At 42.1% G+C, this 26549-nt stretch overlaps 1 protein-coding gene across 7 annotated transcripts in view; it reads left to right on the forward strand.

Annotated features, from left to right (window-relative positions):
- Positions 1–2712: 2712 nt before the first annotated feature.
- FGGY (FGGY carbohydrate kinase domain containing) overlaps positions 2713–26549 on the forward strand; it is a 393115-nt gene continuing 369278 nt past the window's right edge. Inside the window, exons 1-3 of one of the 7 annotated variants that reach the window (XM_033115797.1) lie at positions 2719–2822; positions 15198–15344; positions 23766–23980. In XM_033115797.1, the coding sequence (XP_032971688.1) occupies positions 23780–23980 (201 nt within the window). In that variant the 5' untranslated portion in view covers positions 2719–2822; positions 15198–15344; positions 23766–23779. Of the gene's footprint in view, positions 2823–2918; positions 3040–3100; positions 3120–15197; positions 15345–18051; positions 18138–23765; positions 23981–26549 lie in introns of those variants that run through there. The other 6 variants (XM_033115796.1, XM_033115799.1, XM_033115795.1 and 3 more) reach the window with 6 other exon arrangements.

Below are 26549 nucleotides of genomic sequence, written 5' to 3' on the forward strand. Positions count from 1 at the left end.
TGGACAATGACTCTGCATGATCCCCAGGTTGCCCGGTAATAACCCTGAGTGAATGTCTAGACTTTCCAATAATCAAGTCTTCAAATCCAGTGCACACAATAACCCTTTCTATAGAGTGGGGAGGAGAAAAGCGGGTAAAGAGATACATTCATAATTACTAGGTATTTTATGCAGTTCTGTGAGTTCCCAGATAGAGGTAAGCACAGAGAACTGAAGGGTACAGTGGAGGCTATACAGTCTTGCCTGAGGTAAAGCAATATCAACACAGTTAGATAACATTTATAGCTTTCAAAATATGATTATATATATCGTTTCATCTTAGTCTCCCTGCAGCCATGGAAAATGGGGAAATACGGATAACATTTGCATTGTTCTGTGTTCCTGACATATAGGGAAAGTGAAGCAATTGGGGGTAGTCCGGGATATAGATCTGGCTTCAGCTGCAGATAGGAACTCACTGCCCAGATCACATGATTATCAGTTTAGGGATCTTTCTCCTGCACTATACTGTCACGCACTGGCCTTTATAATGGTCAGCAACGTGAGCATGCCTGCAATGTCACAATCCCCCTGCCGTCTGTAGTGTATTTCCGATGTACTTTTGTGATAGAACATCAGACTCGAATAAATCAAGGGTAGGCAAGCTAAGGTCCATGGGCCACATTGGTCCACTGCATCCTTTTGTAAATAAAGTTTATTGAAACATAGTTATACCCACTTATGTACTCTGATCTGTGGCTGCTTTTGCACTCCAAAAGCTGATTTGAACAGTTGCAACAGAAACTGTATGACCCACAAAGTCTAAAATATTTATTGTTTGGTCCTTTACAGAAAAAGTTTGCCACCTCTAGAATAAATGACTGAAATGGAAGTAAAAGGAAAAAAAATAGATTGGTTCATTCATAATAAAGAGTGGGTCTTAATTGGAAAAGAGAATGAAAATTGGCCTCACAATCTCACCTCTATCACTTGGCTGGATGATCTTGATCAAGTTATTTATACTTTCCGGGCCTGTTTCTGCATCTATCACCTTATAGAGTTGCTGTAGGATTTCTATGAGGTAAGGTATACGTACCAGTTGTGATTAGTTTTGGGCCCATATAACAAAAAACACAAAATAAACGTTTTTTTGCACAAGACAGCAGATTATTTCTCTCATATGGAAGTGGGCAGTGGGTGTTGGCCTGATTTTGCGTAGTGTTAGGAATCTAAACCCTTTTACCTTGTTGCTTTGCTGTATGTGGCTTTCATTCTTGGGGTCTTCTCATGGTCCAAGATGGCTGCTGATGCTCCAGCCACTGTGCTCTTGTTGCTATTAGTACTAATGATAGAATGATCGTAAGCGGTAACAAACCAAAAATCAAATACAAAAAACCTAGAAACAGGGAAATCCAAAAAGACCAGGCAGGAAGTTGACATTAATGCAAGTCTAGCCAAGATGAGCCCTCCTGCCATAGTTCATGAGACAAGCAGCATATTTCATTTATTCTACTCCTGAGGTACACTGAGAAGATCTGGAAACCATGCCTTCCGTATATTCAACACCTAATACTTTACAAAGCATTTCCATATTTATTACCTCATTTGTTTTTCACAATACTCTGGAAAGGGAAGATGAAGAAGTCCTAATATTATTTATTCCTCCTCAAAGAGTTCATAGTTAGATATTCGGATATTTGTTGGAATTATTGTGTAGAAGAAAATGACCCCTAACCAGAACCCCTAGCAGATGTAGCTAATCATGTGGCCTCAGCCTCACCGAGGAGGTACGCTCACCTGTAAGACAAAGATAAAAGCATCTATTGCCTTTTGGGGTTGTTATGAGGATAGCAAGCAGTGACTATATTGCCCACGGACAGTTCAATAAAATCACTGTTATTACCTAGGCTTACTTCTCATAGCTGATGTGTCCTTGGAAAGATATTTCCCTTTACTGGGCCCCAGTTTCCCTTTCTCAGAAAACAAAGGGCTCGGGCTCAGATTTGCTAAGCTATCTTCCAAATCTTGAGTCCCATCAGCCTGGGAACCTGCCATTTTAATGGAAACGGCTCCCATAGCAGCTCAGGTTGGATTCTCCTTCTGGTTAACAGCTAGCTGTGTGTCTCAGGACAAGCGAAACATGTTTCTGACTCTCTGAATCTATAAAATAGAGTCCGATAGTGTCTAGCTTGTCGGAAAGTCAAGGACTGTGACGATTAAATGAGACAGGGGTGTCCAGAACGCATGGATTGTAACTTCTTCAAATGCAGGGACTCATCTGTTTTGTAGATTTAAAGACTGCGACACCACTTCAGAGGGTGGGCTGCAGGATTGGATGAGTGAATTCATGTAAAGTATCAGGTACAAGACCTGGCACAAACTAAGCATTCGATAAATTATTTTATTATTTTTTTACTCCCGCCTACAAGAGTCATGGTGTTCAGTAAAGGTCGAGAAGTGGTTATAGGATACACATTTGACACATAAACCCACGAGGGGCTGCTAAGAATTTGCGTGGGTGCGCTCTGTGAAATTAGTCCCCAGAGTGGGAAACTCTCAGCTGGAACCGACAAAGACCCTTCGGTGTCTTTAAAAAGTACAGTGGATCCATAGTAGCCGAAGTGAGGCTGCGCTCCGCTCCACCTACCAGCTGTGCCCGCACGAGCCAATCCCAGGTCCGGTTCAAAGGGCCAATCGAGGAGCGTTTTATAAGGGCCGCAGCCGGCGGGGGGTGGGGCTGGGCGAGGGGCGGGGCTTTAGCCCCCCGCGGGGACCGCCCAGCGCGGCTGCGCGCAGCAACCGGCAGAGCCCCGCTAGCTAAAATGTAATTTCAGATTTGACAAGTAAGTGACCCTCGTCTCAGTCCCACGTGTGCACCAGGGGCTTTTGCCGACGCGCAGGCTCTCAGCGCGCACGGTCAACAACCTGAGAGCGCACCTGGCCGAAGCCTCCCTCCCTTTTCCTGCGGTCGCCGCCTCCTCTTCCTCTTCCGGCCGCTTAAGTTTCTTTCCAGCCCTTCCTTGGCTCCCGAGACGTTGTTGATTCCCCTGTGTCTTCTCGGTGAGGCGTCCGGCCCCTCAAGAGAAGGGTCAGCCTTTACTGCATCCCCTAGGCTGCCTAGGAGATGCCTGGAACCCAAGGTCCTCTGCCATCACTGTCCAGTTAACTGTTCACTTCCTTTCTCTCCCTTCACCCCTTCCCTGCCGCATTTTAGGACATTTTTTCCCCGGCATTTTCGAGCCTTTGAATTTAAATCTGGCTACTTAAGGCATTTTAAGGCCAGTGCTGCTGGTAACTCGAAACGCTTTCAGCAGCTTGTTGATAATGTTTGAGGTGCAGTTGAGAAGGTATAAGGCTGTTTGGTTACTGCTGTCCTGGGTAGGAAGGGCCGGGGGAGGGGACAGGGGGGATCTTTCCATTTTTATTCATTTCCCGACTTGTAAAGGATCGACAAAATGCAAAATGGTTAATTTCCCCAATCATTGGCTATTTTCCACTAAAGCAATTCTCTTGTCTTAACTAATTTTGTCCCTAAATTAAAGGGTCAGTCATTACCAAGAAATGGAAGAGCCCTCATTATTCATCATTATTCGGTTCATTTTTAAAATAGGAGTTCAGGAGGGAAGAAGTGATTATGCTTTTGAATTGCAAATCAGTAAGAAAGAAGGGTGGTCTTTTCTTAGTTTGTGGCAGTTATTTAGATGGTAGAGTTTTGCTTTGTTTTGTTTGCATTTCCCTAGTTTCTGTAAGCCGCCAGGTGTATAGCCTGATTTTTTCACTTTTGAAGTTGCCAGCTGGGTTTTGCAGCCTTCTTTCTGACTACCTCCTGGTCTTCTGGGAGTCTCCTGTTAATGAGGTCCTCTGCTTGGCTTTTGACCTGATGGTGGCCACTGGCCTGGCTCTTGGAGGGACCAGCTGAGGAGGACCTCCTAGTGGGAGGCCCAGAGGCCCTTTATTAAGGATGATTGTGGGGAACAGACCAGAGAGGGTGCCTAGGGCCTGGAGATTGATTTCGAGGGGGAGAAAGGATAGGGGCCTCCCTGGCTGGATTTGTATGTCAAAACATGTGTATTGGGAGAAGGGAATAACCCAGGGGTGGAGAGCTGTGTCTTTCTGGATGAAATTAAGTTTACTGGGAGGAGACTGGGCCTTCTTCCAGGCTATGTTAATCTTTGCTGTGGGCCTTGTCTTTTCCTGGAATCTGGTTCCCTTTCCCTAACCTTTCACTTAGTTCAAATCACAGTCAATTACCAGCTGGTTTTGAAAACAATTTGAGGTAATGAATCTTGCCCTTAAACTCCCAGCCAGAATGGGACTCCTCCCCACTTCCCTGGGGATTTGAAATAATTATTTTCCCAGAATCTACTCTGGAGATCATTTAACCTCTCACCTGCCTGTCTTTTTGTAAGGTGGAATACTCGACCCAGGTGGTGTAAGATGAGGTCATCCAAACCAGTGCTTTCTCTCTTTCATTTGTTCGCTGATCTGGTGGTGTTTGTTCTGGGCCTGGCACTGTGGTAGGCTCTGGGAAAGGAAAGAGAACAGGACTGGGTCTCTGCTTTCAAGCTTTCATCCAGCCTGCTCGCATCTAGTCTGCTGTGGGAGGTTATATGTTAGTGAGATTAGTGCTGTGGCAAGGTACGCAGAAGATGAGAGAAGGGCAGATGGCCCAGTGCGGGGTTTGGGGGGAAAACTCAGAGTAGGTAATACCCGAGCTGAGTTACAGAGCCTCAGTATGAGTGGGCTGGAGAGAGACAACAGGGAAGGGGGTCATCTGCTTTGGGAACAGCATGTGCAAAACTATGTAAACTGGCACATTGTTGATAAGTATGGCTCAACAGGAAAGGGTGAGGTGGGAAATCACCAGGAAGGAGGCTGGGGAGGGTGAAAGGGCCAGATCAGATCAGGGAGGATCAGGTGAGTCATCTTAAGGGAGATTGAAATGTATCTCCAGAGCACTCAGGAGCTGTTGAAGTGACACTCTCAGATTTGTGTTTTACAAAGTTAATGCTGGCTGCAGGGTAAAGACTGGGGAAAGGCTATTATAATTCAGGTGAGAGATGGGTTAGTGTAATAGTTCTGGGACTGGAGAGAGGTTAGGAGACTAGAATGGTTAGGAATTAATTATTGATTGAATGTAGGGGATGAAGAAAGAATGTAGCAGTCGAGGTACTGTGTGGAAAAGAAGGCATTCCCTACCTGGGGTATTTTTGAACAACTTTATTGAGGTCAACTTGACATACAATAAACTGTACATGTTTAAAGTGTCTAATTTGGGAAGTTTTGACATAAGTATGTATCCATGAAACCATTGTCACAATCAAAATAAAGAACGTTTCCAATACCCCCCAAATTTCTTGTGCCCTTTGGTAATTCCTCCTTCCCTAGTACCTCTCCTCCCCCAAAGCAACCAGTGATCTACTTTTTGTCACTAGAGATTATTTAAGATTTTTTAGGATGTTATGTGTTGAGTCATACAATATGTATCTTTTGTTGTGTGGTGGCTTTAATCATTTTGAGATTCACTCATGTTGTGTGTGCATACAAGGTCCATTCCTTTTTTTTTTTTTTTTGCTGAGTAGTATTTCATTATATGACTATCCCATGCTTTGTTTATCCATGTACCTGTTGATACTTGATTTTTTTTTTTGTTTGTTTTGTTTTTCCTGCTTTTTGGCTACTACAAATAAAGCTGCTATTTGTATACATAGATACATGCTTTCATTTCTCTTGGCGAAATAACTAGAAGTAGAATAGCTAGTTCACGTGGTAGGTATGTGTTTAACTTTTTGAGAAACAGCCACCTGTATTTCAAAAAGATTGAGCCATTTTACACTCCCCTCAGCAGTGTGTATAACTCCCAGTTGCTCCAACACTTGGTGTGGTCACTTTTTAATTTTAGCCATTCTAATAATGTGGAATCCTCTGTCATGTGGTTTTAATGTATATTTCCCTAATGACTAATAATTTCCATCTTAGGTGCTTATTTGCCCATATATACTTCAAATATTTTCTTGGGTAAAGTGTTTATTAAATCTTTTGTTCATTAAAAAAAATGGGCTGTTTGTTTTCTTACTGTTTTGAAAGGTTTTTATATATATATATATATCCTCATTACAAGTTTTTTACCACATCTGAGTCTTTTCATTAAGAGTATCTTTTGAAAAGCAGAATTCTTTTTTTTTTTAATGGGGGTCTACTGTGTATTTAATTAGATCAATCCTTTTTTTTTTTTTTTAAGATTTTATTGGGGAAGGGGAACAGGACTTTATTGGGGATCAGTGTGTATTTCCAGGACTTTTTTATTGGGGAACAGTGGTGTGTTTTCCCCAGGACTCATCAGCTCCATCCAAGTCAAGTTGTTGTCCTTTCAATCTTAGTTGTGGAGGGCGCAGCTCAGCTCCAGGTCAAGTCACCCCTTAATAGTTGCAGGGGGAGTCAGGAGTCGAACCCGCAACCTTATAGTTGAGAGCCCCGAGCTCCAACCGACTGAGCCATCTGGCATCTGGGAGCTCAGCAGCAGCTCATTGACTTCATTCTAGTTGTGGAGGGCGCAGCTCGCTGGCCCATGTGGGAATCGAACGGGCAGCCCTGTTGCCCAGAGCTCGCGCTCTAACCAGCTGAGCCACCCGTCCACCCCTGAAAAGCAGAATTCTTAATTTTAATGAAGTCTAGTTTATCAATTTGTAATTTTGATGATGTCTATTTTATCAGTTTATTCTTTTATGGATGATGGTTTTGGTATTGTATTTTAAGAAATCATGCCTAGCCTGAGGTCTCAAGTATTTTCTATTTTTAAAAGAAGCTTTATTTTTTGGTTTTACATGAAATCCACGATCCATTTTAAGTTAATTTAAGTTAATCTATAGCACAGATGTGTAACAAAGTTCTTTTTCTTTTTTTTTTTTCGTATGGTACCAATTGTTCCAGCACTATTTGCTGAAAAGCCTGTCTTTTTCTCCACTGAGTTGCCTTTGCACCTTTAATCAAAATCAGTTTACCTGTATATATGTGGGCCTATTTCTGGATATTTTATTTTGTCCCATAGACCTTTTTGTCTATTTTAATGCCAATACCACATAGTCTTGATGACAATAATTTTGTAATAAAAGTATTAAGGTAAGGTAATATAAGCCCTTCAACTGGGTTCTTTTTAGAAGTTGTTTTGGCTATTCTAGTGTGTTACATTTCCACATTAATTTTACAATTATTTTATTAATTTCAAAATAAAACCCTGCTTAGATTTTAATTGGAATGTCATCAAATCTATACATTAATCTGGGGGAGAATTGACATCTTAAATATTGAGTTTCCTGACTCGTGGACACAGTATATTTTTTGATTTCTTTAGGTCTTCCTTAATTTCTCTCAGCAGTGTTTCGTAGCTTTTAGTAGAGAGGTCTTGCACATCTTTGTCAGATTATTTGTAGCTATTTCATATATTTTATGTTACTGTAAATGATAACTTTTTAAAAATTTCAGCTTCCAGTTGTTTGTTGCTACTTGTATGTTGCTCATGTGTCCTGCAATCTTGCTAAACTACTTACTAGTTCTAATAGCTTCTTTGTAAATACCATCAGATTTTCTGTGTAGGTGATCATGTTATCTGTACATAAAGACAGTTTTACTTCTTCCTTTCAGTGAGGATGCCTTTTATTTCTTTGGCTTGCTATAGTGCACTGACTAGAATCTCCACCCCGTGTTGCATGGAAGTGATGAAAGCAGACCTCTTGCTTTGTTCCTGATCTTAGGAAGGAGCGTTCATTTTTTTTCATCATTAACTATGATGTTTGATGTTAGTTGTATATTTTTCATAGAAGCCCTGTAACAGGTTTAGGTAGTTCACTCTATTCCTGCTTTCCTGAGAAGTAGTTTTTTTTGTGTGTGTATTCATTTTTAAATGGAGAATGGGTGCTGTATTTTGCCGGTTTCTTTTTTCTGTAACTATTGAGATCATCTTTTTTTTTTTTAAACTGTTAATACGATGAATTACATTCATTGATTTTTAAATTTTTTTGTATATTAAACTGACCTTTGTATTGCTGAGATAAATGCCACTTGGTCAGGACCTATTATCCTTTTTATATTTTGTTGGAGTCCCTTTGGTAAAATTTTAAGAATTTTTGCATCTATGTTAATGATAATATTCTTTTTAAGTTTTGGTATCAAGATAATGCTGGTCTCAGAATGAATTGAGAAGCATTTCCTCCTCTTCAGTTTTCTGGAAGAGTTGGTGTAGAATTGATACTATTTTTCCCTTGAATGTTTGGTAGAATTCACCAGTGAAGCCATGTGTGCCTAGAGCTTTTCTCCTGGCAGCCGGAGGGAGAAGTCAATTGTTTTAAAACATAGGACTATTCAGATTCTGTTTCTTCTTGAGTTAGGTTTGATAGTTTGTATTATTTCAGGGTATTTGTACATACTGCCTAAGTTGCTCATAACATTCCCCTATTGTCATTTTAATAGAATGATAGAAATTGTTGTCATTTTAATCTCCCTCGTTCCTAATATTGGTAATTTGTGATTTTTCTCTTTATTTCCCTGATCATTCTGGCCAGAAATGACCAGTTTTATTGATCTTCTCAAAGAACCAGCTTTTGGTTCATTTGTTTTCTGTATTTTCTTTTTTTTTAATTTATTGGTTTCTGCTGTGAAATTTATTATTTCCTTCCTTCTTACTTTGGGTTCCTTTTACTCTAATTTCTTAAGGTAGAAGATGAGAGCATGTATTTAAGAGTTCCTTCCTAATATAGATATTTGATATTATACATTTCTAAGTACTACTTCGGCTTCATTGTACAACTTTTGCTATGTTTTTATTTTTATTTGTTTAAAAAAACTTCCTTGAAAAAAAAACTTCCTACTGTGTTTCCCTGAAAATAAGTCCTAGCAGGACCATCAGCTCTAATGCGTCTTTTGGAGCAAAAATTAATATAAGGTCTTACTTTCGGGGAAACAGCGTAGTTCTTTAGATTTCTTTTTTGCCTCATTTGTTATATAGATATGTGTTGTTCAGTTTCCAAATATTTAAGGACTGTCCACGTATCTTTCTACTATTGATTTATAATTTCATGTTGGTCACAGAATTCACTTTGTTTAGCTTAAATCCTTTTGACTTTTTGAGACTGTTGGCTCAGAATGTGGTCTGTTTCAGAAAATGTTCCATGTGTACTTGAGAAGATTGTGTATTCTTGTTAGGTAGAGTGCTTTATACATGTCTATAAGGTCAACTTTATTGACTGCTATTGTATATTATAAACTTGCTGATCTTCCGGTTATTATATCAATTATTGAGAGAGGGGTATTGAAATCTCTCATGAAAATTGTAGATATATGCATTTCTCTTTGAAGTTCTGTCAGATTTTGTTTTATGTATCTGATGCTCTGTTACTATGTGCATTAATATTTATGATTGTTAGGTTGTCTTCGTGAGTCATTCCCTTTATTATTTCATAATTTCTGATAATATTATTTGCTCTGAAATCTACTTAGTCTTTTTTCCTGGTAATATTTGTGCTCTAAAATCTACTTAGTGTGATAATGGTATAGCTACTCCAGCTTTCTTTTGATTGCTGTTTTATGCTATATTTTTTTTCCTCCTTTTACTATTTAACCTATTTGTGCATTTATACTTAGAGTGGTTTCTTTGTAGGCAGTATGTAGTTAGATTGGATAACAAAGCAATATCTGACAATTACTGCCTTTTCATTGGGGTGTTTAGACTAGATTTAATGTAATTATTCATATGGTTTGGTTTAAATATACTGTTTTGCTTTTTTCCCCCCTATTTGTCCCATCTGTTCTTTGTTCTTTTTTCCTTTTTCTGCCTTCTTTTGGATTATTTTTTTTTATAATTTCATTTTTTTCTCCTTTATTGGTTAAGTATAACTTTTTTTGATATTATTTTACTGGTTACTTTAGTGGTTATAGTATACATCTTTAATTTATCAGAGTCTACTTTCAAGTGGAATTATACCACTTCACATATAATGTAAGAACCGTACAACAATAGATTTATAATTCTTCCCTCCTAGCCTTTATGCTGCTGTTTTTGCATGTTGTACATTTTACTTCTACATATTGTGGGGTTTAAATGCCACAATGCATGGTTATTGTTTTAGTTTTAAGCAGTCAATTATCTTTTCAAGGCATTCAAATAATTTTAAAAAATTCTTTTTATGTACCCACAGTGTTACCCTTTGTTCTTCATTACACTGTATGGATCCAGATTTCCGTGGGGTATCGCTTTCCTGGCGGCTCCTTGTAGTGCAGTTCTGCTCCTGATGGACAGTTTTATCTTTTGTCTGGAAAAGTCTTTATTCCAACTTTAGTTTTGAAAGATTTTTTTTTCCACATGGTACAGAATTTTAGATACAAAGTTTTTTCTTTCAGTACTTCAAAGATCGTACTTTGCTGTCTCCGAGCTTGCATTATTTTCATTTTTTTGGTCTTTTGTGAATAATTCCTCCCCTCCACCCCCCCATTTCTTTGAAGATTTTTGTCTTTATCATTGGTTTTGAACAATTTGATTATGATATTTCTTGGTTTGCTTTCGTTTTCTTTATCTTTCTTGTGCTTGTGGTTCATTGACACTTAATACTCTTGGACCACATCTGGGAAAGTTGTGCCCATTATGTCTTCAAATATTTCTCCTGACTCCTTTTTTGTTTTCTCCTTCAGAGATTCCCATTTTACATATATTAGGCCACTTGAGGTTTTTCCATAGCTCACTGATGCTCTGTTTATTTTTTTGAATCTTTTCCTCTCTGTTATATTTTGGATAGTTTCTATTACTGTGTCTTGAATGTCACTTGTCTTTTCTCCTGTACTGTCTTAATTCCATAGTCATTTTTTTTTATCTCAGACATTCTAGTTTTCATTTCTAGAATTTCAACTTGAGTCTTTTTTTTATATCTTCTTGTCTAACTTCAATATTTCGTCTAGCTTTTGAACATGAAATCCAGTTATGATAGCTGTCTTTAATGTCTATGTCTATTAATTCTTTTAAATGTGTCAATATTAGGCCAAGTGTCCATTTTTTTCTCTCATTTTGGATAGTATTTTCTTGATCCTTTGCATGCCTGGTGTTTTTTGATTGAATACCAGACATTGCGTATTTTACCTTGTTTGATGCTAGATATTTTGTGTTTCTATAAGTATACTTGAGCTTTGTTCTGGGGCATGTATAAGTTATTTGGCAACACTCTGATCCTTCTGATTCTTGGTTTAAGCTTTGTTAGGTGGGACCAGAGCTAATTCTTCTTCACTACTGAGGTCAAACTCTTTGCATACTCTACCCAGTGCCTGGGAATTATGAGGTTTTCCACTCTAGTTCTTGTGATTAGGCACTATTTGTTGCCCTGTGTGAAGTCCACTGATTGTTCACTGTAATCCTTTTGGGTGTTTCTGGCTCAGAGAGTTTCCTCACATGCATACAGTGATTGGTACTCTTCTGAATACTCGAAGAGTACCCTTTGCAGATTTCTGGAATTCTCCCTGTGTACATCTCTCTGCTGTCTTGTGTCTCTAGTGTCTCTAGTGTGGTCTCTAGTGTTTTAGCCTCCTTATTCTCCATAGATTCCTAACTCTGTCTCCTCAACTCAGGGATACTGTGGGGCTTGGCCTGCGTGCCCCCTTCCTGTGCCATGGTCCCAGGCACTAAGCTTTAACAATTTCAGAATGCCACCTCTCCTCCCCCCAAAAATATCTCTAGGATCACTGCTTTGTTTCCTATTTTTTGTTCATTTTTAAGTTGTTTCAGGTGGGAGGGTAAATACGGTTCCTGTTACTCCATCTTGGCTAGAAATGGAAGTCATCAACGGGAAGTTTTGAAGAAAATGTAAAAAGAAAGGACTGCTTGAGGGTGTGAGGAAGGGATTTGGAGATAACCAGGCACCAGGAATAATGGGGATCTCTTTTGCCCCTGAGGACCAAAAGGGCACAGTGAAGTATATCAGAAGTAAACATTATACATCCTCAAATTAGGATAATTTCCAATATAGGAACCATTTCCAAATATGAGGGTGGCCTGAACCCCTGTGGCTAATAACAGTAGGTTTGTTATGTCTCTATACTTAATGGGGCAAGAAGAAGTGGTTACCAGACCCTAAAAGGAGAAATCACGTGAGTAGGCTGCCTTGAGAGCATCTGTTACCTTAGTTTAAGAAGTACGGCTAGTTCAAGGCCACTCCTAAGCAAGGAAGCCCCACCTTCATCCCATCCTCCTCCACGTCTTCTGCTAATGCTGGTGATTGGCCAAACCCAACTAGAAGACTGGATTAGACAGCCTTGGAGATCCGGACTGTGGTCCTCAGGACACAGAGCAGCAGAGAAGGACTGAGAATGGATATGTGATGGGGGCGGGGGACAAACTGAGAATAACCTACACAACTAGTCAGTGCTCACCTCTACATTTCTGGCTACAGTATCGGTGTTCGGTGGTGCCAGTCACTGAGACAGGAGAGAAGGAATAGTATGTATGTTGGGGGAGAAGTAGCTTCGATATGTGAGGGAGAAATCATGAGATTTCCTTTCCAAACTAGGCATACTTTCCCCTGGAGGCTCCAGTACCGCCCTCTTCATCATCTTGAATTATTTAGGAAGTTCTTATCAACATGGATGACAAAATGAAGCAGAGTTCATACAGGAGGTACATATATATAGTGCTTTATGTGTGGGGTGGGTTTAAGGAGAGTGGGGAAATCAAGTAGAAATCATGCAGTCTAAATGTATTACCAGTCCCTTGGCCACCTGGATTTGGGGTTGAGCTACTCTGAAATCTGTTGCAGACAGGGCTGAGATCCAAGTAGCTTGAATTCTGTTAAACTGGCCATGGGGTAGAGAGATTGATAAAGGACTCAGCAACTGATTGTATATGGAGGATGAAAGTTGAGAAGAAGACAAAGTCTGTAAAATCAAGAATGATGTAGACAGGTTAAACTCAGTGTAATTTACCGAATTCTTGGATTATAGAAGTATGTGGCCAACTTTGACATGAGAAGGGGGCTGTCGTTAAGGTGTTTAAAGGTTAGAATGTGACATAGTGGAAAGAGCATAGGATTGACATCTCTCCACTTTTCACTGACTCTCTGAGGCTGGTAGCTGCACAGACCGTAGTCACCCCACCTGTAAGTGGTGGACCTCTCCAAAGTTGGGAAGACTAGCAAGGCCATCCACTAAGCACTAGTACCATGCCTGGCACAGAGTAAATGCTTGTGAGAGATGTATTGATCCAAGATGAGGGTTGGCTCAGAATAGAAGGAAGTTTAAGAAACATTTGGATTTATATGACGATGCATATTGAGAAAACGCAGGTAACACTAAGTTCTAGTGAGCTATTAAGGGAAAAATAGGGTATTTGAGGAGGGCTACCTCAAAGCCTCCTTCAAAGACAGTTTGTGAAGACACCCCAGCTCCCTTTCCACTTTCTCCTGAACACGTTATTGGAATGTTAATGTAGAGATTGGATATTGTGCTGGATGGGCCACTGATTTGTCCCAGCAGGTGTTGCATCCAGAGGGCCTTCCGGAAGGTAGAAAAGACCTACTGTGTGCTTACCGTGCTGTGAGTCAAGTTTGCTTCATCTCCAGATGATGCAGAATTATGGGTTTCTGAAGATCATTTTTGTTAAATGTATCAAGTGCCCCTTATCCCTCTTTCTTTCTTTTTATTTTAGGAAAAGCCATGGTATGGTGGAACAGTTATAAGAATTGAAAATATATAGAGTGTAGGAGAGAAGACTCAGTAGGAGGTTCTCAGAGTCATCTTCAAACATTTGAAGGGATCCTTCACCTAAAAGGGAGTAGGTGGTTTGGATGATCCCTTGGTATAAAAATGAGGACGAGGGAGTGGGAGATATACAAAGCAGGATTCAGCTCAGTATAAGAAAGAGCTTTTGTATTATAGGAGTAGCTGCTCCTTGTGAAAATTCAAGCAGCAGAGAGAAGGGAAGTAAGTTAAAAATTGCCCTCCCTGCTTCCACTACGTTTTTCTTAGGTGTCACTGCAGGGAGCAGGTGTTTTCTTCCTGAGGTCTTGTATGTTGGGTTTTTACTCGATGCCGTGATTCTCAACTTTGAGCATCTGTCAGCATCACCTGGAGGGTTTTTTACAGCACACACTGCGGAGCTTCACTCCCAGAGTTACTGAGTCAATAGATCTGGGCTGGAGCCTGAGAATTTGCATTTCTGACACCATCCCTGGTGATGCTGATGCTGTTCTTCTGGAGACTGCACTTTGAGAACCACTGAGGCGCTATTCTTTAAAAAAAAAAAATTAGGTGGGGGCAAAAGGAATTGCGGAATAATACAGAGATGGTCATACTTGAGAGTCTAAGAACTTGCTCTTTTACCTAATGCTGTATAGTTATCATTTTCCTTTAGCTCCTTCTCATTATTTTAAATTGCTTACATATCAGTTTTATCAGTTTTAATAAACATTTCATTAGTTTCCAGGGTTTGTGTGAGTGCTCTTCTTGCCTTTATATAGAGAAGTATTGTAATGGTCATTTTTGTATATATCTTTTAGGTGATCTAATCCATAAATTCTTAGAAGATTGAATTGTTGGGATTTAAACTGTTAGGTAAATGGGTAGGTTTTGAAAATGGACAGATTGATAAATTGTTTTAAAGAAGTTTGAACCAGTTTCCCACCAAATTTTGTATGAAACTGCCTGTTTCCCCACACTCTTGCCAAAAGTAGGTCTTATCAAAAATTTTGATTTTTGCCAATTTGTTAGGTGTAAAATTGTATCTCAATATTGTCTTGATTTGTGTTTCCTACATTGTTTGTGAGAGGAAAGGTTTGTATATATTCACTGCATTTCTTTTTCTGTGAACTGCAAGTTTGTATTCTTTGCAACACTGGAAGAAGAAACAGTATGAACAAAGGTGCTAAACCTTTATTTGAGGGCTTGCAGATAGTCTTGTAGGGTTGCCGTATAAGGGGCCGAGATCAGGTAGGGAGATAAGGTTAGAGAGGCAGACGAGAGGCAGGGCTTTGAGTTCCTTGTGGGCCACGTAGAGAGCTTGGGCTTTATTTTGGGCAGAAGCAGCACTGGTGGATACGCTTGCACTGTGGCTCTTGATGTGTTTTGACCGGATGTGTTTGTAGAATGGCAGACTGTCAATTCCCCAAGTCTAATGTTTAATCTTCAAATAACTCATTCTTTAGGCCTTTCACTTTGGCCCTTAACGTAACTTGGCCATGCTTTCTAAACAGGTAAAGCCAAGAATAGGCCAAAAAACTTCAGCCAGCTTCTGACTGGGCATTGTCTCTGAGGAAGGAGTTTTGCAGGATTGTGTTGGGAGTCGATTTTGCTGCTCTACCTAATACTGCCCTGAGCCCTTCCTGACAGCGGTCATTAAGGTTGGTGGGTTTTTTTTTCTTTTCTTTTAATTTGAGTGTCTTTCTGGGAAAAGCTGTGGATTTTGGCCAATATATTAATGATAACGACATTGCTTTGAAGGTCTGGTTAGTTCTGCAGAAAATCATTTCATAGTCAATTGTACCAGCAAATTAACAGTAGTTTCTTGGAGAAGAAAGTAAGCGAGGGAGAGAGACTACATATCTAGTTAAATTATTCAGAATTCAAAAAGAGTTCAGGGATTCATGTTTCAGAAAGAGTCCATGTAATAATAAATCACTAAGTTTGCTTATAATTTTCCCTGTTATGGGCTAGGCTTTGTAATTGGCACATTGGGGTTAAAATATAATAACTCTGCATTTAGAATCAGGATGCCAGCCCTTGGTCTCTTTGTGCTTTTTCTGTCATTTTTCTGCTTCCAGAGTCCTGGCATGAGAGTGGGACCATCAGATTCAAACTTCGGCTTTTAGCGAACTCAGGATGTAAATTGGGTTTTTTGAGATAGGCTGACTCAGACCAGGGGATCGTGGGCTCTCTCCCCATCTCCCTTCTCCCTTTTGTACATGTGCCGGTGGAAGTGCGGCTCTTGGTCAAGGAAGGACATTGTCCTGGGGGAGGGGTGTGGTGCTTTGCACAGAGGAGAGGCGTGCTGATACTGCTTCTAGAACTCTCCAGTCCTTAGAGGCTTTTTATTTTGAAAGGTATTTGACTATTTTATACATTAATAATCGTCCCCTCCCCTACAACCTAGTAAGTCCCCTATCACTGCGTTACACTACACTGTGCCTAACTGCAGGGACAATGGAGTCAGGGGCAGAACATTCCCAGTTATCTAACGCTTCCTACTGTAGCATGTAGCATGTAAGGGACTCTTTCTGTATTAATCAGAGCGTGGACAAGGCGTTTCCGGTGATTGACTGCATGAGAAAGATTCACAGAATAAACAGACTTGGAAGGGCATTCTGAGTGTGTCCAGGGTGAAGGTAGCTTGGTGAATGGGGAAAACCAAGTCATTTCAGGGACGGTAGCAAGAATCCTGCTCTGCCTTAAACAGACCTGAATTTGAATATGGCCTCCTTCCTCTGTGAGCTTTGTGACCATCAGTGGATAGTGACCCTCTCAGGATTTCAGTGCCCTCACCTGTAAGTGGGAGAAGCAGCACCTACCTTAATGGGTCCCCCTCTCCCTTTTCTGCAAAGAGAATAGCTTGGTAGGACATTAAAAAGGGCTTGGAAGGCATTCTAACAAGTCAGGAGTTGTTTTTTCTATTTTAGACCACAAGGGTTGAGAAGACAAGAAGAGAGACTAAGCGGGGTTTACCGGAAGGTATTTGCTCTCAGGCGATGTTTGTTGCTGGAGTTTGGGGATGTCACTGGATGAGTCACCTGTCCCACCCATGATTTCTTTAGGTCCTATACTGTGCATTTGGCCTCAGCATGGTTGGATTTTGTATTTTCTTGGCGTCAGCTCTTGTGTCATTGCCTGTGTGGCTCTCGGAGGGTGATGGTTTTTGGCCACCTTCTAGGACTGGCTGAGTTTTAATCCTTGTGGCTGCCACATTGTGAGGCAGGTGGGGGATTTGAGGAATTCTGACTTTTCTGACTTTTGGAATCCAGCTTTGAATTTGAAAGGACAGCCAACCTTTCTACTGTATGACTTAACACCTTACCCCTCCTCCAATCACCTCGTGTTTCTCTCTAGAAATGGGCTCAGTGGAGAGAGTATGAAGATTCTCAACTTCTTGAAAAATATTGAGTTTCTGCTTTAGTGGTTAGAACCGTGATGGAAACAGTAAACTGGTACTTGTTTTCTCAACTAGTGTGTCTGTGTTCTGGGGAGAAAAGTGAGTTGGAATAGGATGCTTGGCCTCAAGAGTGTGGCTAGGATTCTGGTGGCAGCCTGAAGCCACTTCACTGACATAAGCAATTTTACCAGGTTCATTAGGTTTAGCTTGGAATACATAAACTAGGAATAACTTGGAGGCATCGTCCTTTGATTTTCAAAAATCAAATTCTTACATTGAATTATCAACTCTTTAAAATCAGTAATCATATATTTTTCAGCTTCCTTTTCATAGCATCTCGGCCCAGAGAAAGTACTTAATATTTGCTTTGTGTACTGGAATTTGAGCTGTTCGCTATGGTGAGAACACCTAAGTATAGATGATACATAGTAAAAGATTGCAGGTGTCCAGCAGTACTTGGTGTTGGAAGGGAAGGTTGGCGTATAATGATAGTCCTAATAATTGCCGCCATTTACTGAGTGTGTACCATGCATCAGGCACTGTGCTTGGCACTTAATTATATAATCTCAGTAATCTTTCAAAGGGTACGAGGAGAGGGGAGCCATAGGAGACATCCTTTCACTTTAAGGGCAAAAGTACCTGTCAACAAACTGTACTTTTTCTCCCATGTGTATTGTTGATACAGCCAAAAAGAGAGCCAGTGACTGTTGCCAATGAGCTTTTTCCTTCCATCCTGAACTTTCTCACCATCTTAGAGCCTGTGAGATGTGTTTCGAGTCTTCATTCAGTTAAGATGACTGAAGTGGACAAGCGTACTCATTGCTTACCTTTTTCTTCCCAAACTTACCAACACCCTGATTGCAATATAACTAACTAACTAACTAAATAAATAAATCGTGTAGAACTCATGTGCATGAGCTCCCAGAAAAGTCCAAAGATCAAAGGTGAAAGGATACTGAGTTCCCTCCCAGATTCCTGGGACACTGTGTCTGCAGTCACTGTCACCAAATCGGTCTTGGAGTACTGACTCTTTTAAGAAATAGGACTGAAGGTAAGCTCATCACCTCTGGAGGGTTGTAGTCTTAGGAAACACTATTACTGCTAGTGGGTTATTTAAGGGAAAAGAAGGCGGAAAACAATAAGAGAACACCCTCTCAGTGATCAGTTTTCCACACAGTGTTTGCAGCGTTGACCCCTTCTTAGAATTGCTGAAATAGCCTTGCAAAGAATAGCTTTCCGTGCCCAGGTCCCTCTTTTCACGATGCATTTGAGCAGCTTACACATTTGTTGAAGAATCAGCCGTGAAGTCTGTGGTTTCCTGTGGCACATTTCTAATAATATTTATACAGGCTCTTATTTAATGAACTGTATAAATATTTATCATCAGAGCCGTCTTTTGATGATGAATAGGGGCTAAAATCCGTCCCGTCCATGCTGGGGATTTGGACAGGAGGCTGTTTGTGCCCGTCTTGTGGACTGAGAAATCGGGGATGGCTCAGGACGTGTATGCAGCGCAGCTTGAATTTCTCTCCAGTATTTTTCTTTCGGCCTCTCGAGTTCATGTCCTTATTTCTCTCTGCCTGACCACTCTCCCCGTATCCCTATCAGTTGTTTTTCTTTTTAGAGTATTTGTCTTTGCCTCAAAAGAATGAGGTGGAACCAAAGTTCTGACTGTCACCATCCGTAAATCGCACTTTGGAGCCACACCAACTCAGCTACAAATCCCAGCTCCTCTGCTTCTGTGCTCTGTGGCCTTAAACAGCTTTATTGCCGAGAACCTGTCTCCTTTACTGGAAAATGGGCTCATACTGTTTACTCATAGGGTTGTTACAAGGATTAAACGAAATCATAAAATCTTGTGGGTGATTTGCAGAGCAGAGCTCAATAAATGCTAGTTGTTGCTGCATTTGTTGTTGATACTGAAGAAGTTATCAAAGAATTTGGTTTTCACTTATAGGTTGTATTGTGGAAAGAGCCCTAAAATTGCCATAAGAAGCTGGGGTTCAAACCTGGGTATTGCCGTTTACTGTTTGTGTGACTTGGGGCAAATTTTCCCATCCCACTGAGGTATAAAATGGGGGTAGGTTTACCGACTTGATTGGGCTTACGTGGGAAGAAGTTAACACGTGCATGAAAGTGCCAGACACACAGGAAGACCCGAATCATTTGTTGTTGTTGTTGTTTTTAAACAAATGAGAAAAGGGAATAGTGTTTTCCATGTTGCAATTACTTTTAGTTTTTTGAGGCCGAGAGGAACTGGGATACGGTTTGGAGTCCAGAACATGGAAGACAGTACTTGTGACCCAGGAGCAAAGGGCACAAAGTGGGAAGACAAGGGCTCCGAGCTGCAGAAAACCTTCTGGTGGAGTTTTTGTAACTCACAGGGTCGAGTTTCACGGAGGCTTTCTGAGGCGTTGAACTTCTCTGCTTCCCTGCTTTCAGGGTCTAGGTGTGACAACAATCAAAAGAGATCACTGAAAACTGCAATAATGGGAAATGTGAACCTGAAATATTTAATTAGGATCTGTTTCTTAGAAAAACATGAAATGGGAAGTGTGTATGAACGATGCTGGAGGGTATGACACCCTTGTTCCTTGACTCCCTTCGTGCCTGATACCTCGGTAATATGGTTTAGAAATGGGTGGTTTGCCAGAGAGAGGCAGTCCGGCGTTGGGGAAGGGTCTGTCTCTGAATGTGGCCAGCCTGGATTCGGAGTTAGCCAGTCTTAGGCCGAGTAAGAGGGCCGTGGAGCAGAGTCCTTGGCCAGCAGGTATTTATTTGCAGAGGAGTATTAGGCAGAGTACCATCCTGAGAACGGTTGGTTCGTGGCTTTGGAGCCCGAGGGAATGGGATCGCTCTTACCTCTCTCTACTACTTACTGCTTGTGTAACAGCCTAGAGTAAGTTCCTCTCCCTGTCTAGGTCTCATTTTCTTCCTCGGTAAAATGGGGATGATAATAGTAATTATCTCTGGAGTTCGTGTCAGAATTAAAGGAGGTAATGTGAGCAAGTTGCTTAGCAGACATCAGATCTACAGTAAACGTGGTACCTTTGGTGATTTCCCTCATCATAGGGGTTACAGGTATCCACAAAGGCACTGAACTGGCACTGGCGATCTGGCTGTGACCCGGGCAGCAGTGGAGTTAGCTGTCTAAAGGGGAAGCTCTGCTTCATGTGAGGTCGGGAGTCCCCTGACGTGTGGGCCCTTTCCTGGGTAGCAGTGAGATGGATCCAAAAACCAGAACTGGGGTAAACCCTGGGTCAGCTGCAGAGTGGGAATCTGCCTCTTTGGATTTTACTGGAAATAAATCAGGATGTCTGGGTGGTGGGTATTAAGAGGGTGTACTCCCTGCAGAGGAAGACGGAGAGTCAAAAGTGAGGAACCAGGCACAAGCAGCTGGGCCATCCCCCGGGGCCATCTCTCTCATCCCTGGGGCTGGCAGGAGTGGAGAGAAGCCTGGATGATGGCTGCCTAGGTCTGTGTAATGCGGAAAGTTATATGGTTCTTCATTTTCGATTTATTACCTTGTTTCCTCACTAAGTGTTTAGGCTCATCTTGGAATGTTCTAGCCAATGGCAGCAAGATGCTAAGCTCAGTGTTAAGGAGTGGCACCCATGGGGCCCTTCACAGTGTAGACACTGGGAAGCTAAGAGGGGATCCCAAGTAAAGTAAGAAGATGTGTGTGTGGTCGGTAGAGGGGAGGTGGAACACATACCGTGTTTCCCTGAAAATAAGACCCGGTCTTACTTTACTATAATATTATATTTTACTATATTATATTTTATGTTTTACTATAATATAAGACCGGGTCTTATATCGTATCATACCTTATATCATATAATATATAATACCATATAAGACTGGGTATAATATAATATAATACTGGGTCTAATATAATATAACATATTATAAGACCGGGTCTTATATTAATTTTTGCTCCAGAAGACGCATTAGAGCTGATTGTCTGGCTAGGTCTTATTTTTGGGGAAACACGGTAGCTTGGTTGGTCTTCCTCCTATTTGCAGATAAAGAAACTGAGGAAACTGAGCTAATGCACAGGCCTGTTTTGTCCATCACTGTATTCTGAGCTCTTAGCAGGGTGCTGGGTTTGCATTTCTTCAAAATTGCACTGCCCAGTCTGCATTTCTTCAAAATTGTACTCGTATGTCATGGAACATGCATCGTTGTTTCTTATACCACTAAGAAAGAAAGAGCATGCTATAATTAATTGTAGGAAGCCATTGGTTGTCAGATTCACTCTGATTTTGGAGAAGCTAAATGTGAAAAAAAATGAGTGTCTTGGAATTAATGAAATGTGGTTATAAGCATCCAAATATCCATTAGTTGGATGAATGAAGCATACAGAAATTAGAATCAAGGCAAAACACTAGTGCATATAAGTATAATACAAACTTAGGAATTCAAACTATTAAAGCATAGACCTATTCATCCTTGTTGTCTATTGATTCACTGATACAGTAGTTCATTCAGAAAACACTTATTGAAAACCAATTATGAACCAGACACGGACAGGAGCAGGAGATCCAGAAATCAATAAGTTCCTGTTTTTTTTTTTTTTCCTCTCAGATTCAGGTCAGTAAAAGAGACAAACACAGAAAGAAAACAAAAAGTCACAATTCTGAGTGGTAGATTTTCAAAGAAAGGGACATGATTCACTCTGTCACCAAGGGACAGAGAGAGGCAAGGAAGTATTCCCTGGAGAGGTGATGGTCTGGAACTTACAGTGTAAGCCCATGGTCAGCAGGAGAGGAAGGATTAGGAAGGGAGAGCAAGTCTGAAGTGATGGGGCAGTCAGTCCTGCAGCAGGGCACGCGCCTGAGAACCTGAGCGGAGTTTTGGGATGTCTCGCGTGGGGTGTGAGAATGGGCAGGACGGCATTAGACACGGCTGGAAAGCAGGCAGAGGGAGGCTCCCAGAGGCCTGCGATGCTATGCGGAGGGCCTCAGGTTGTGTCACAGCCCTCATCCGATGGCTTTCAGCCTTCCGGAACCCAGAGGTTCTGCTGGGGGCCAGGGGGGAGGATCGGACGAAGGCGATCTTTGCTTCAGACAGAGCAGCTCTACTATGATCTGCTTTATTTAAATTTTCTTTGAGTAAAGGGTTGAATAAAAGGTATTTCTGTGGAATGAATGAAGGGATGCCTGGTTTGAAAACGGGTGCCACTGGTTCGATGGAGCTCCCAGAGGGTTGTAAGCGAGGGAGAGAAGATGAGAAAGCAGTAGGCTGGAGCCTGGGAGTTGTTCTCTGAGGCTCAGATGAAGGTAGCAGATGTACTTGCTACAGCTGTCCCATTTTCCTCTCCACCTGCCATGAGCCAGCAATCCAAAGGGAGCAGACACAGTTGGGACATCATTGTGATGAAGTCGGAAGCAGTCACTTCTGATGAAGCTGCTTTTGACTGGGATAAATATCCCGGAAGCGGTAACCGGACATCTGCTGTCTGACTTTGTTTTAGAATCCCCCAGGGTGACTTTGCTCAGGAACCATTACCTTTTTGAAGTGGAAGGACACAGAGTGTTGTTGCGGTTGAAATTAGACTCTGGATGCTAACACCTGAGATCACCTGGCGAGCTGTAGCGTGTCCCCAGCATGGCTGCCTTGGGGGCTTGTTCTCATTCTCTGAAAGGCCAGTCTGCACAATGAAAGCCTCTGAGATTTCTGTGTCCTGTGGACCCCTCTGACCAAAGGGACTTGGAGCAGCAATGAAGACCCAGGAATTCCTGAGTGTTCTCCGGTCAGATTTCCTTGAAACTCACAAGGGGTCTGTAAGGAAAACAGAGTCTCTAACAAATTCCTGATCCCATCTTCCTCGAGGCTCCTTTCCAATTCCCAGTCACTTTATGACACGGCTGCAGTATATTTGTCTCTTCTCCAAACCTGTCCTGCCAGCTGTTAGGAAAGACAGGAAAGAGCATGAGACTTGGGAGCTCACCGATGGGGGACTGTGGGTCCCAGCTGCTCCCGAGGGATCCTGGCTAAATCCCTTCACTTCTCAGGGATCGATTTCCCCACCAGCATAATGTGCATCGTCATAGCACATCGACTGTTCTTACGTGGGTGGACCTAATGTTAAGAGAAAAGTTGCGTGTCTCTTGGAGTCTCACCCATGTTACTGGCACCGGTAAACAGAGACAGTTAAATGTACTCACCTTGTAGAGTCATAGTGAGGAGTAGAGGGGAGGTTTGTACTTTGCACAGTGCTTTGCACATACTAAGTGGTCAGTAGATGATTATTTGAATAAATGATTGGGTAGATGAGGTTCCTTTTCAGTACCATGGCCACTGTCCTTGTTTTGACAAATTCAGTGAGAATAAACGCACATTGATTACTCTAGAATCTCAGTTCTCCTACAATCCTTTATTTACCCACATAGCACTTTTTACCCGGTATCAGGACTTTCCTTAACTAGTCACACAGTCTATAAATGCTTAACATCTGACTCCTTTCCAAGAAGGGAAATTCCATGTCTGAGGCCATACCTGTCTTGTTCACCCAACACCTAGCTCAATACCTGTTAGCACACTGTTAGCACTCAACCTTTTTGTTGGATGAATAAATAATAGAAGGCGACCAGTTATATTTCCGCTTTCAAGATGTCCTGTGCCGGACTGCAGACCGACCTGGTCTTCATGTGGCTTTTACTCTTGATCACTGCAGGTGGAGGGAACACAATGCTCGGTGGAGATCAGGAACCAGGGTGCTGCTATGTGGGTGTGGACGTCGGAACAGGCAGTGTCCGTGCGGCGCTGGTTGACCAGAGGGGCGTCCTTTTGGCTTTTGCAGACCAGCCAATTCACAAGTGGGAGCCTGAGTTCAACCACCATGAGCAGTCCTCCGAGGACATCTGGGCCGCGTGCTGTGTTGTGACAAAGGTACGGCCCCACTGTGGCACTCCCTCCTTGCATCTTCTTCCCTGTCCCCGCCTGCTGAGTAGGTGTTGTGTGTCTGCCTGGTGCCAGGTACAGCACCAGGGCGACGTTAGACAGAGGCCTTGTCTTTCAGGAGCTCATCGTGTAGTACTGACAGAGACCAACAGACAGCCAAAATCTAATGTGCTGGGCGGCGGGAGCCAAGTGACTATGGCTGGAGCTGAGGAAGGGGATACCTCTGAAGGGCTCCGGTAGGCAGGACAGGGGATGTGGAACAGCAGACAGGATTCTATCAGGTGTGAGCGAAGGGGGAAGAAGTCGCTGCTGGTAATCGTAGTGAACATGATGTGTTTCTAGCGTGGGGGAAAACATGGTGGCACACACCGTGATTGAATTCTCACCACCATCCTAGAAAGGTGGTAGTGTCACTACCCCTATTTTATTGAGGAGGAAACAGCGGCACAGGTGGGTTAGGTAACAGGTTGGTTACCTGAGTTAGTAAGTAGCAGAGACAGGGCTGGAACCTACGCAGTCTGATTCCAGTGCTGCTTCCTTAGTCCCAAGACTGTCCTGCCTTCCAAGTAGACAAGTGAGGGGGAACCTCGTTTTGTTCAGAGGGAACAGCAGATACAAAGGCACCGTGGCAGGAGAACATGGTGTGTTTTGAGAAGGCCAGGAAGTGGGGCCAGACAAGAGCGTCTCTGAATTGTGCCAGGCACATGTTCATCTTGAGTGCCATTGGATTGAAGTCAGCTTGCTGGCGTTGGCAAGGAAGTGATGCTGCCCAAGACTTGTTCGTTTTCACTTTCACTTGACTGTTTGGTTTTATATCCTGGGGATCAGAAACGACAGATTCTTTTCTCCTTTTTTCCATAAGGAAAAATGGAATACTGGGTTCTGTCTTCTCCTTCTCCCAGTGGTAGTTCCTTAAATATTCATGAAGGGCTTGGTAATTTGCAGATGGACAATTCACCATTCTGTCCGTATTGATCAGTCTGTTTAAACTTTAATGAGCTCGGCTGCTGTTAGTGACCCGGAGAAGAAGGCAGAGAGAGGAGGTGGGGGTGGGCAGCACTGGAGCATCAGATAGGAATAAAAGAGGGGGCACATCTTCTCTCCTGCCTGTTTAATTTTCCCTCTTGGTCCCCCCCTCAGCCCCACCTTGCTGAGAATCTTCTACTCATTGCCCTTGGGTCTCCTTTGTTCTCCTAACATATAGCCTTTCTGGCCATTAAGGAAATTGTCAAGAAGAAAATATAATCCCCTGATGAAAAGCTACTTTAAAAGAGGTCTGCTCTAAGTACAGCTTGGTTTAATGGTAGATTTTTAATCATCTCTCAGTGGCAGCCAACTTGTCATCTGCTTGAGTCCCTCAGCCACATGACTGCTGTGGGCATTTGTCCTTAGTGAGGCTATGTCACTACACAAACCTGGATAAAGCTATTGGGTCTTAGGCTGTTCCCCTCCCAGGGAGTTTGGCTATGTGTCTGTGGGCCTGAAGCCATAAGGTAAGCGTGACACATCTACTCACAGCTCATTGCTCGTGTGGGGTTTAAGGAGGGAGGCATTTTTGTATTGGAGAGGTAACAACAATGGAATAGTGGTTCTAGAGCTAGACTGCCTGGATCAACATGCCAGTTCCAACATTTATTAGCTTGTCATCTTGGACAAGTTATTTAAGTTTTCTTGGGAGTTTCCTAATCTGTAAAATGGGAATGATAATTGTCCCTATGTCCATAGGGTTGTTGTAAGGGTGATACGAGTCATGTGTATAAAACGTCCTAACAGTGCCTGGAAATGAGTAAGCACTGCATTTCCTAATGGTGGTGACACGATAATGATGATGGTCACAGAAATTAGGAGAGTGAATTTCTAAGTTAAAAAATATTTAAAAGTCAAAGTCAATTAGAGAGGTACCACATGGCAATATTCATTTACTCCCTGTCTGGTTAGGGTGCTTTCCATGTAAGGTTTTGAGAAGCACTGGGCTAGGGCAAAGGATGACATAAAATACATCCTGACCCTTTTTTCTTTCTTAAGGACTTCAGAAAGATAAGAGCTTGAGAACCATTGTACTTCCTTTTCCTTAAGTTGTTCACATTACTGGAGATGGTTTTGCCCTTAGTTAAGTTGATAGCAGCAGCAGCAGCAACAGTAGCAGCAGCAATAATATGATGATGGTGATGAGAATGGCAGCCAACATTTCCTGGGCACTAATAACATCCCAGGTACTATGGTGAGCACTTTATACCCATCACTTCATTTTATCCACACAACAACCTCTTGGTATCGTTTTCATTGTCCTCTCTGGAGCTATCGTAGAAGGTACAAGCTTTGAGGAGGTTAAGTAACCAGCCCAGGGTCACATGACTAATACGAGGACGGCGGCTGCTCCCCCGGGCCCCAGGCTCTGTCTGCCCTTTGGCCCTCTCTCCAGCCTCATCCCACTCCACATGCCGCCTGCTTGGAAATCATATTAAGCGACCTGAAGTTTTTTGCATTTGACACTGTATGGGGAATCTTGAGCTTACCCTGGTTGTTGTACTCATTATACTGCATTACAAGTGCCTTT

The sequence above is a fragment of the Rhinolophus ferrumequinum genome, chromosome 9 (genome assembly GCF_004115265.2).
Source record: "Rhinolophus ferrumequinum isolate MPI-CBG mRhiFer1 chromosome 9, mRhiFer1_v1.p, whole genome shotgun sequence".
In the NCBI taxonomy this organism is placed as follows: domain Eukaryota; kingdom Metazoa; phylum Chordata; class Mammalia; order Chiroptera; family Rhinolophidae; genus Rhinolophus; species Rhinolophus ferrumequinum.